Source organism: Arachis ipaensis, chromosome B03 (assembly GCF_000816755.2).
Source record: "Arachis ipaensis cultivar K30076 chromosome B03, Araip1.1, whole genome shotgun sequence".
Lineage (NCBI taxonomy): Eukaryota > Viridiplantae > Streptophyta > Magnoliopsida > Fabales > Fabaceae > Arachis > Arachis ipaensis.
In genome coordinates, this window is record NC_029787.2 from 2,114,077 (window position 1) to 2,127,104 (window position 13,028).

Here is a 13,028-nt window from a genome sequence, read left to right on the forward strand (position 1 = left end):
CGGTTCACAGTTCGTAAAGAAAACAAGAAGAAAGGCAGCATTTTCGGCGCTAGTTGAAGGTAAAAAAATTATTTATTTTGTAACCTATATCCTATCTTTGATTGAAAAAGAGAGAATGAGATTTTGATTATTGTTTTAACTTAAATGGAATGTTATTCAATTTTTCTCTAATGTTATTTGTATTCTAATGATTCAGTTAGCAAAAGAGCATGTATTTCTGTTTTTTTTTATTTTGAGAGTAATGTATTTATTGTGGTGAATGAACTCTTTTAATGTGTTTAGGGTCGATTTTGTAGGTGGATTATGATGTAACTTGTTATTTTTGGAAATTGATTAGGATTTACATATTGTGATCGGTGAAGTTAAACATGTATTAGGCTTAGTTTTTAAAAACATAGTTGTTTGTTTTTGCATTCTTCTCAAAGAATTTTGATGAAAGGTATTGTTTCCAAGTATCTCTTCATCTAATGACCATTTTTTCCATTGTTCATATGCTTATTAGCTTTTCAAAATAGCATGATATGTTTCGGCTTGACCCCATATTATCTTTTATATGCATAATACTAGTTTACAATTTGATTTCTATAATCATTAATTGACATTTATTATTAATAACACATAAATAATAAACCAGTCTTATTGACTAGGTGGTTTACCTATTTCTTGGTTCTATTATATTAAACTAGCCCGGGACTAATTAGCGCTTACGAAATGTCTCAAGTAACACTCAAGTAAGGCATTCACTCTCTCAGTCTGCCCATCGTTTGAGGATGGAAGCTTGTTGAGAACTGAAGCTCTGACTCAAGGAGTTTGAATAGCTCTGTCTATAGTCGTCCTGTAAAGCGTGGATCTCAATCACTAATGATACTCTTAGGCAATTTCCAGTACTTCACCACATTCTTGAAGAATAGTCGTACTGCTTTCTCTGCAGTGCAGTCAATAGGGGCAGGTATAAAAGTAGCATACTTCGAAAATCGATCCACTACTACGAGAATAGATCCAAACCCCTCAGACTTTGATAAGGCGGAGATGAAATCTAGAGAGACACTTTCCCACGGTCGCTCTGATATAGGTAGAGGTTCCAACAACCTACTTGGTGTTTTATTTTCAATCTTATCTTATTGGCACACAAGACAAGTCTTCACATAGCTCTCCAATTCATCTCTCATTTGAGGCCAATAATAAGAAGATTCAATGAGTGCCAAGGTCCTTCGCTGACCTTGATGACCAGCCCACTTGGTGTCGTGGCATTTTCTCACTAATTTTCTTCTTAGATTTTCCCATTTAGGGATGTATAGTCTTCTCCCTTTAGTGTAGAGAATGTCGTTTTCTAGTCAAAATCTTTTGGTCTTACCTTCTCTAGCCAACTCCACCAACTTCTTGGCTAATGGATCGTGGTGGAACCCTTCCTTGATGGTATGCACAATATCTCCTTCAACCATAGAAATAGCCGCCAACCCAGCCTTGTGACTCAGCGTATCTGCTACCACATTAGTCTTGTCTGACTTGTATTCAAATTCGAAATCAAACTCAGCTAAGAAATCTTACCACGTAGCTTGTTTGGGGCTTAACTTCTTCTGAGTTTGTAAGTAGCTTGTAGCCACATTGTCTGTCTTGACGATGAAGTGTGAACCAAGCAAGTAGTGACGCCAAGTTCTCAGACAATGCACCATTGCGGTCATGTCCTTCTCTTGGACAGTATATCGCCTCTCTGTATCATTCAACTTGCGGCTCTCAAAGGCAATATGATGTCCTTCTTGCATCAGAACCCCTCCAATAGCGTAGTCAAAAGCATCAGTGTGGACTTCAAATACCTTTGAGTAGTCGGGTAGTGCTAGTATTGGTCCTTCCATGATAGCAGCCTCCAACTCATCAAAAGCCTTTTGACACTCCTTTGACCATTCCCAAGAGTGATTTTTCTTGAGAAGACCAGTTAATGGTGCAGCCTTGGTGGAGTATCCCTTAATAAATCTCCGATAGTAATTAGCTAACCTAAGGAATGACCTCAATTTAGATACCTTGTTTAGAGGCTCCCATTCTTTGATAGCCTTCACCTTTTATTGATCCATGCAGAAAGTTCCATTTTTAATGATGTGTCCTAAGAAGTGGATTTTGTCCCTTGCAAAGGAACACTTTTCCTTCTTCACATATAGGTTATTCTCTCGCAAGATCTTAAACATGGTTTGTAAGTGTTCTACATGTTCTTTCAAGGTATTGCTATAGACAACAATGTCATCTAAGTAGACCACTACAAACCGATCAAGGTAAGGTCGAAAGATCTCGTTCATCAAGGTACAGAAGGTCGCAGGAGCATTGGTCAAGCCAAAAGGCATCACCAACCACTCATACGATCCATATCTCATGACACACGTGGTCTTAGGCTCATCACCATCAGCAATTCTCACTTGGTGATATTCTGACCTCAAATCCAGTTTTGAGAACCACTTGGCTCTACCAAGTTGATCAAACAAATCGGCTATCAAAGGAATAGGGTATTTGTTCTTGATGGCTACCTTGTTAAGTGCTCGATAGTCGATGCATAGTCTCAACGAACCATCATGCTTCTTTTGGAACAAGACTGGTGCGCCATAAGGTTCCTTCGATGGACGGATGAACGCAGCATCTAGCAAATCCTTGAATTGCTTCTTCAACTCCTCAAGTTCTGGCGGTGCCATCCTATAAGGTGCTGAGGCAGGCGGCTTTGTTCCTGACTCCAATTCAATCTAGTGGTCCACCTTCCTCCTAGGTGGTAGTTGTTTTGGCAACTCGGGAGGCATCACATCCTTATTTTCTTCAAGGACTTCCTTGATTTCGGAGGAATGTATTCTCTTTCCCATGTTGACTCCTCTTGTAATAGAGCCAAATATATAATCTCTCCCTTCTTGAACCCTTTCTTGAGTTGCATAGCAGAGAGCATCGATGGTCCTCCAGCTTTAGAGACTGTAGGGATCATGCATGGAGACCCTTTCTCCATGACGCATACTATATCGTAGTATGGCATAGGTATTATATTTGTCTTCCTTTGCAAATTGATCCCGATGACTATTTTAAAATCGTCTATGGGTGCTACTGAGAAATCCATAAGGCCCTTCAAAGAACCAAGAGTCATCTCAACCCCCTTTTGGTACTCCCTTAAGGATTTCACCTTTGGTATTCACGGGTTTGAACTAGCAATTCTTTTCGGTGATCTTCAACCCAAATCTCTTTGCTTCATCAGGCGTGATGAAGTTGTGTGTAGCACCAATGTCGATCATAGCCATGACGGGTTTTTCATTGATAAAGGCTTTGACATATATCAAGCCTTTCTTTTCTACGGTGCTTGCTTCTTTGCCCTTCATAGCATTCATGAGTTGGATAGATCCAACACACTCATTTACTTGAGTTTGGGCCTCTCGTTCCTTGGCGATAGATGTCAGAGTCCCTAGCTTGGGACATTCCTTCATTTGGTGTGGTCCATTGCACACGAAGCATTCTCCTTTGGGTACAAAAGTCTTCTTCTTTTCCTCGTACTCTTTCTTTGAAGAGTATTTTCCTTCCTTCTTGGTTGAGAAACTCTTCCCCTTTGTCTCCCCCACCTTTAGTAGAACTAGACTTGGAGGAAGACTTGGGTTTAGAGTCTCCCCTATGATATTCAGTGAGTGATTCGGCCACCACGATGGTCTCATCGACATCCTTAACATTCCTTCTTTGTAGTTCTTGATTTGCCCAAGGTTGGAGTCCATCAATGAAGAAGAACAATGCATCCTCTGATGCTAAATTGGGAATTCGAAGCGTGAGAGTAGTGAACTCCTTTACGTAGTCGCTAATTGTACTCTTGTGCTTCAACTCCCTCAACTTCTTCCTTGCTTCATAAACCACATTCTCAGGGAAGAATTGTCTTTTCAATTCCCTTTTGAAATCTTCCCATGTACCTATGTTGCAAGTATCCTTCTCCATATCTACGCATTTTCTTCTCCACCACAAAGTAGCATTATCAGAAAGGTAGAGAGCTGTAGTGCGTACCTTTATTGCTTCTTCGACCACTCCTTGGCCTTCGAAGTACCTCTCCATTTGCCATAGGAAGTTCTCCACCTCTCGAGCGTCCCTCACACCCTTGAACTCCTTTGGCTTGTGGAGATCAATCTTTGTCGTCTCCCTTATAATGGTTGGTCGAGATTTTGCCTCCTTGAACTAAACTCGAACTTCCTCAAATAGTTTTAAGGAATTCTCAAGATTCTCTTCGATTTGGAGCATGCTTTCTTTGAAAGCATCTAGTTCTCCTAACATGTGAGTCTCGAGGGTCTCATCATATTCTATCCTTTGGAAACGCTCATCCATAGAGGATAGAACATTCTCCAACACAGAAACTCTCTCTTCTAAGAAGTTAGAGTCCTTACGTCTAGGCTCACTTGAAGAACGGACCTTCTTGCCTCCCCATTGAGAAGGAATAGCATTTATTCCTCTTTAAGACTCAACATGCTCCATGGTTACACTAGAAGCGATACCCACAAACCACTTGTGCTCCCTCTCGAACTTTGCTCTGATGCCAAATTGTCACAGCCTTGGACACACTCCAACGCTACCATGGCGGCACTCGGACTTACTCAACCTCTTGAGCTAAGACCAAGTCAGCCTAACCCTCAGTATTTAGTAAGAAAGCTAAGAACACAAGAGAACACAAGGGAAAGAAAGCTTTGGTAGAAAGAATACTCTATTACTCAAGTGTTTATTACAAGTGATTCACACATGACTCACACTAACTCTCTCCTCCTATTTATAGCCATTCACCTCTTTAATTGATGGTTAGAATTAAATCTAATCAACAGTCCAAATTAATTATCTAAAACCTTCATTACAAATATCTATCCTATTACAACTTTTTAAATACTTCTAGATTTTTTTATACTATTATTCATACTCCTATATACATCCATATTCTTCTAGAATATTTTATGACCTTCCAAAATTTTTCTAGAACCTTCTAGAGTATTTCAGGATCTTCTAAGACATTCTAGAATATTTCGGAATCATCTAGAACATTCTTAAACATTTTAAAAAATTATACAAACACTGTTAAATCTAACATTCTAAAATTTTCCGTGACACAAAACTTGCTTCTCCAATTTTCGCATTATGTCTTTTGCATTTGGCACAACTCAGAGCAGAGCAGGGATTGGTCTTGATATTTTCCGGTGGCCCCGCTTCGCTCTTTATTTTTCGGTACATTTATTTAATGCTCATGCCGTGCTCGTTGATGCATAATCAATGACCATGTGCTACTCCCATTGACTGTGCTGCTTCTTTACATTGTTATTAGAAATTCTTTTTTAATTGCTTTCTATTTGCTCTTCGTTTGGCTGGGATATGTGTGTTTTATTAAGTTGATCATTCATACTGTTTTTAAAACTTGATTTTCCCCCATACAACAGTGTAATATGCCTACCATTTAAATGACATTTTAGATATATAGTTTGATTTTTTTAGAGTGGATTTTTTCATTTAATTTTCCAAAAGACAAGATCAAGTGTGAATATTTACAAAACAATATCTTTATGTGAAAGTCAAACAAGAAAAGTAATATAAATTAAGTTTTATGATGAGAAATCAGATTTAATTGGATTTAGCTTTTCCAAAATAAAAGTTTACTTTAAAAGTTAAATGAGATTTTTATTTCAACTATATTAGATATATACACAAATATATAATAAATAATTTGATAGATGATTTTTAACAGAATGCACCTAGTATTTGTTTTTATATTATTAGATCTACAGAATAAAAACTCAACAGTAAAAATCCTACACTTTAGTCTTTAATTATAATAATATTCTCACTTTACAAACCTTTTTTTTTATCATTTGTTAGCAATAAAAAACTTTAAGTAAATTTGCTTGAAATAAATTTGTCGAGACTGAAGTGAATTTGGGGGCATACAAATCCAGCCTCCTAGCTAGCGTTTCATTGTCGTTTCTGGAAGCTAGAGTTAGCTTGTTTCTGGTTTCCTCTTTGGAAAAGTCTACGTTACCAACAGCATATCTGTCAACTTCTCCCAACTCTTATTTATAATTGTGTTTCATGAAAGTGTGTTCGTAGATGTGTCTAATAATTAATATATTTTAAATACATATATAAAGAGACACATCCAGAAAATATATCTATAAAGACACTTCTATTAAACACAGCTATAAAAAAGACATTTTTATTAGACACATCCACGAACACACTTCTATGAAACACAATTATAAATAAGAGTTGGCAGAAGTTGGCAGATATGCTGTTGGTAACGTAGCGGAACCGTTCGTCTTTTCTTGTTTTCTTTAACCCAAAAATAAAATAAAGTAAAAGAAAAAAAAGTTATACTTACGCCAGTCATTCATGGGGAAAGAGATTCACACACACACACATCATTTCTGTAAGAGAAGGGGTAGATGAGGCTGAGATAAAAACTCCAGAAAAGATATATATGAATTACAGAATTAGCAAAGTTCATACTCTAACAATAGATAAGTTACAAACCAGTACAATTAATTACTTTCCTTATTTGAAGCTGGAAATTATATCTTTTACTCACACAATAAACTATATATATATATACGACCACAAAGGCACACACATACACACACACACACTATATATATATATATATATAAAAAAAACAACTACAATACTACTACTACTACACAAACAAGACGACCACATATATGAATTAAAATTACTCTATTCTTCGTTATGATGAATTATTATTCCATCAAGTAACTATAAATATACTCGGGAGCTTTTAGTTTGTCTATGTTTAACATGTTTAAGATATCTTTATTTGTTGGTTGGTTTTGTCATTATTGTGATATATATGTAGTGGGGAACTTTATTTAGACTGTTTATGACTAGTGTTAAATTTTGGTTTTACTTGATTCTTAGTGCAGTAAAAAAATCTTTCACACAAAAAAGCAGATATAATATGCCTTTTTAACTCACTTTGATATTGTTCCAGCTGAAAAACGAGTGTTACATTATTATGGGACAAAATCGAAATTAGTTAAGGCTTGCTGCGTCTGTTTTCTTGTGCGGAGAATTATTTTATCGCGCTAAGAATAATTAAGGATTAAGTAAAACCAAAATTAAATTTTATCACAACAATAACTAACAAAACCACCCTATAAAAGTATCTTAAGCATGTTAAAGTATATGCATGCTAGAAGTGCCCGATATATTATGTTACTTGAATTGCTGGATAGATGAAGACATGCATGCATGATATGACGATCTATCAAGGTATTCCGATGATGGGAATGAAAGGTACGTAGTAACTAGATGGAGCCAAACCCCACTCTGGAGGCAGAGGAAGATCAACTGTTTTGGAAGAACCCACTTGGTTCTTGTTAGCCTTCTTGGGGCGTGATGTCATGAAGCTAAGAGGAGAAGAAATGGTGTAGCTATTATGGTCTTTTCCTTTTACAATTTTTGAGACTTGGTTCTTCCTCGAAGCATAAAGCTGAACTGGCCCACCGAGAACTTTTGCTATGCAATTCACAGAAGAAGATGGAAGGGCAACCTTGAAGGATCCATCATCTTCTGTACTTGCCATAGCAAGCTTATTCACACCTTCGCACTTCACTGAAACCTTAATATCTGAAAACAAAGGGTGGAGTGTACAATCAAGATAGCTAGACATTTCATCATCAAGGTTTTAAGTATAATGGACAAGTGACTCACAAAATGAGCATTCATCCCTTAGATTCAAAAGATACTTTTAGATAGTAATAGTAAATGATGGATTAAGCAAGTTGAGACAAACCAGATAAATGGTAGCCGTGATTGCAGTCAAGGCAAGAGACTTTTGCCTTCACAATTTGCTGGCATGCTGAGGGGTCAATTCTGGCTAGAGCTAGTGCAAAGAGAAGCACTGTGATCACCTGAGCATAGGCCATTATTGAGCGAGCTATGCAAGAAGCAAAATAAGAACGCTAGATCGATTAAATGTTAGTTTTGTATAGAAGAAGATATAAAGCCTAGCACCTTATAAATACTACTGACCATATTAAATATTGGGGGACCCATGGCTGACGTTAGTAGTTGGTGTCAACAGCTTGCAGTTAAGGCACACGTTACTGTAGAATTTCCTACACAATGCGAGCACATGGCTAGTCCTACTCTTAAAAAAATGCACACTTAGAGATATTGGTAGCTCATGATGCTTTGGAAGTTGTCCTTCAATTTTGGAAACGATAATGAAGCTGGGAGCAAGTAGAGTTAGTATATTAAGTATATTAGTTTATTGTAAGAAGGGAATATAAATTTTATATTATTTAAGATTATGAATTTTGTGTTATTTATTAGTGTTATATTGTCTAAGTTATAAAGACTTTTTTTTCTTTTTATTAGTATAAATAATTTATATACTTTTTGTATCTTATGTGACTAGGGTTAATAATGAGTACAGTATATAGAATGTTTAGGTTTTACCTTAATCCTATCTACAAATTAAAAATCTCTTAACCTTAATATTTTTCGGATTTTAAGGTTCTAAACTTTATTCAGTCTACTCTATTAATAAAAAATTGAATGAACTTAATTCAAAAAATGACGTTAGAATTTTTTAATCTACTTGGTGTAATATGTGATATCTCAATCTGAATTTTATTTTTATTTTAGATTAATTTTATATAAAAAAATAAATGTACTAAATTAGTAAATTAAATAGCTAGCTTAATATATATATAGTACATACATCAGTAACAAATAAATTAGGGTCTTTATTCTTTAATAAGTCTAACGTATGGACGTATGTATACACTATATAGTACATACATCGTACAGCTACTCTTTTATATAGATGGAAAAAATTTCTTCTCCTTAGTATGTATGGCATCCGTAGTATAAAATTATCTATTGTGAACAAGCTAAGTAGCAGAAAATTTCACATTAAAGTCAAGAATGTAGTTGAATTTAATTTCTTGGTGTTGCTTTGGACAACAGCTGACATTAGATATGAAAATTAATTTACCGTAAATGGTACGTAGGGCCGACTCACTACGGCCCCTGCAAATGGAGTAATTATCGTAGGAAATACATATGGCTCCTCTAAAATAAAAAAATTGTAAAAGTGGTCAGAAATTTAGAAATTAAATATTATTAAAGGATGCGTAGTATTTCCAATTAAATTAATGTTGTTTGTAAAATACTTTTAATAAGAATAATGTTTTAACTCTTAATTTTTTCAACTTTATCAATTTGTACACATTTTAGAAGCATTAAATCCAATTGTGGAGGTCTCAACTAAAATTTCTTTCTTGTAAAATAAAATAAAATCGCAAAAATGGTTCTAATTATTTTAGGTGTTTGCTACGGTACGATGATAAATTTATACGTACTGATACGTTTAAATAATAGATAAACAATAACAATCTACGTAGAATTTATTTTTCACATCAACATTTAATTTTTGTTTTTTTAAATATATATTATATCACCACTTTTATTAATACACCTATTTAATTAAATAAAAATAAAAAAATATTTTTTATTTAATTTTATAAAAAGTCTTAAACATCTTTCTTTTATTCGATTAGATAAAAATATCCTTTTAAATTAACAAAATTTTAGAATTCAATTAATAAGTAATAACTATATATATATTCCCCTAATTTCAAAGAAAAAGAAGAAAACATACAATCATTCTGTTGATTCCCGCAAATGTGGTGGATGAATGATCCAAGTGGATGCTAGCTAGCTGTGATGTGCAGTTTGCGCCATTAGAAACATTCGAACCACCACAATTTAATGCTGTGGATGTGTCTGAGTCATGAACTCGCTGATTAGAAACGTAGTGAATTAATGTACTGTGCCATAATGCGTACGGAAAGTAAGAAACAGTATTTCTAGTAAAAAAGAAATTGATTAGTGTTAAACTCAAATATAATACAAAGAAAAATATTGATTCTGTATTTGTGCGCATATATACAAGTGTACGCAAATAGTCAAAATAGGCTGTCAACAATCTATAGAATACGGTATGCCCAAAAATCAGCCTCTAGACTTTTATATATTATATTAAGTATAGGTAATAGTGAATATTCTAAATCACTTATCAGATGTGGTTAGAAGCGTATAAATTGAACGATTTTCTGGCATATTTTTTAGGTCAGAAAGCACACAAGTATTGTGCTGGGTAATTTGTTGCTTTCCCCTTGGCACGGGTCAATGTGCATTTACTTTTATCAACCAAAACCACGTTACAGTATTCATCTTGGGTTCCAAAGTTTTCATACGAATGAAATGATATATTGATGCACCGATGAGAAGGTAAATTCGCTAGCTAGCTTTACCTGGTGGCTGGTTGTAAAGAACAACACTATGAATATGGTTAGACATTCCACATTCTTTTATGATACTCGTCATCTCAACACAATGATATCACTACAATATTCTGTAACTGTAGCATCTTGATATTGCAATGTACATTATTTATTTATTTTTATTGTAATAAAACACAACAAAATGGTAGTAGTCTTAACAGGCCTATCTAGCTATGAGTCACAACACAATAATTATAATAGGTGGATACTCCCATAATAACATCTTCACATAAAGATAGTATTGTAGACTATTAGATGAAGAATTAATATGTTTGACTAATCATCTAAAGATTCACAATATCATCTTCATATAAGTATTTTCACTTCTAATAATATATACAATACTCAACTAACGGACGATCGACCTTCACTTTAAGAAAGTGAAACCTCCACGTGCCACACATATATATAGAAATTAAAGATCTATGGATATGGTACAGTATTATTATACGAAACTATCAACCACCAGAAGAGATCATAAGTCCACCACCGCAACGGAATTTAATTGGAGCTGATAGTTTAGAAATTGCATAATTAAGGAAGGCATCCTTTTCTTGTTGCAACCGGATAATCATTCAAGTGAAGCCTTCAAGGGACCATATATTGATCGTAAAAAGAGGCTATGTGTTTCTTCAAGTGAAGTTTTGCATGTGAAGATTTTGTGGACAGTGGGCGCAACAGATGTGATGGCATGAGCATATATATATATAATTCTTTACCCTATCCACCAATTTTTATGTCTATTATTCGTTCCTTGTCTGATCTCTATATAGGAAAATATTATGTAAGATTATAGGTTGTTAATTGTTTTTCTGAAGTTGCTTTAATTTTGATGATAATGATTAGTGGTATATCCTTGTATGATATTATATACTATATCAAAAAGAATGAGCCCATTAAAGATACGTGTATATAAATATAAAGATGAAACTAGATTACCTTTATCAATGCATTATGCTTGGCCTAGACTTGAAAATTGAAGTTAAAAGTTTTCAACGACAAGCTAAGGGAGTCAACCTATCGTTCAATATACAATAAATATATCATGATTATCTGATTTAGTTTTATAAATAACTAACAAAAATAATCACAAAACACAAGATTAACTATGAAGAAAATTGTCACTTACAAGTAAATAAAAAATTACAAGAATATATAAAAACATAATGTTTAGAATTCTAAAATTATCGAAACACATTGTTACTCACGCGCACCAGAAAAAATAAAATAAAAGAAAGGGAGAACTGCCGGTTAGTTGCTGATGGAGTGCTAACGTGGCCTGCATGACTAGAGCAATCTATCTATTAATATATAATAAGGGATTTGGATCCTCTAAAGTTTGAATTTCACTTTAGAGAGTAAAGTGTGATCTTCTACCTTTGAATAGTTTCTCTTTCATATTTATTATTGGTCTCACTTATGAAATCAGTAGTGAGAGATCACACTTTACTCTCTAAAGTGAAATTTAAACTTTAGAGGATCCAAATTCTATAATAAGAGAATAGTAATAGGTTCAGTGCTTGACAAGTGTATAGGCTGATTGATCAACAAGTGTCTTATTTAAATAATTGACAAGTGTCTTACTAATTCAAAATACAAACATAAAATATAATAAATAATAAATATAAACAAAAAGCAAGCAAATAAGTGATGGCATGCAGAAAAATTATTAAGAAATCAAATTCAATTTTAAAATACATTTCTCAAAATTTACAATTGAGGGATTAATTTCATGTTCCTTTAAAAATTGAAATGAAAAATTCGGTAATAAACTTTATGTAAAAAAATCATCCAATTAAATATTCATTACCCAGATTTAAAGGGATACCTGACTTTATTATTAGCTTTTTACTTCTGCCAAGATAGCTATTTTTATTTGTGATTCTTTAGTGTGTGGTTTTAAAATTATGAAGTGTAGAGTATGGAGGAGGGCAGCAGTTTAAGGATCATTTGTTTTACGACGAAGGGTTTTAGTGTGGATCACTTTTTGTAGGTAAGTTTAAGTTTCACCAGTTCTGTTTAATTTTTAAAGGTTAGTTTTTAGGACTTGCTTTTTGGCTTTGCTCATTTTGGTTTTTTCTGGCGTTTTGTTCCAATTAAAGGATTAGTTTGTCTATATGGAATGTTCACTGTTTTTTATTCATATTTTCTAAAAGGATTTATTATGTTATTCTTCACCATTCAAGAATTAGGTTGAATAAGTTTTGTAGGTTGGGAATTCATAGTTATGCATGTGTCGGATGTAGATTAGATGAAATATTGTTGCGTTTTTTTTTTTTGTTTCACCTTTTGTTTATGTATTTTTGGTATCTTAAACCATTGAGAAAGACTATATATTGAAGTGAACTGATAAATTTATAAAACAGCAAACCAAAAAATTTGATTTGTTGCATTGTGTTCTGAGAAGGTATTAGTCTTTAAAAGATGATATCTCAATTTTATTGTTTTCTGATACAGATGAATTGTTTTATATTATGAAGTAATTTTTTTTCCTAAATAATTTCTACAAAGATATCCTTATTATTACCCCCTTCTTATTGGTACTTTTCATAATTAAAAAAGTTGTAGTAAATATTTACATTAGTCTTTTAAACTTTATCGGTGAATTAGTCCTTTAAATTTCTATTGAATTAAATTATTAATTCCTAAATCTGTCTGAAAGATGTAAATTTTGGGGACATATCTAAAGATATA

The 13,028-nt window shown here is 33.7% G+C and overlaps 1 protein-coding gene across 1 annotated transcript; it reads right to left on the reverse strand.

Moving 5' to 3' along the window:
• On the reverse strand, positions 6,422-7,992 carry LOC107629338. The gene is made up of 2 exons (XM_016332106.2): positions 7,775-7,992; positions 6,422-7,608 (listed from the first exon to the last, which is right to left on the reverse strand). Exons 1-2 carry the CDS (start codon positions 7,905-7,907, stop codon positions 7,247-7,249), a joined length of 495 nt encoding a protein of 164 aa, XP_016187592.1. The 5' UTR covers positions 7,908-7,992; the 3' UTR covers positions 6,422-7,246.

Excerpts from the sequence above, each read along its gene's own strand:
- LOC107629338 (XM_016332106.2), bottom strand. The coding sequence starts at position 7,907 with ATGGCCTATGCTCAGGTGATCACAGTGCTTCTCTTTGCACTAGCTCTA. Across the intron at positions 7,609-7,774 it reads TCACGGCTACCATTTATCTG|ATATTAAGGTTTCAGTGAAG; the intron begins GTTTGTCTCAAC and ends CTTTGTTTTCAG.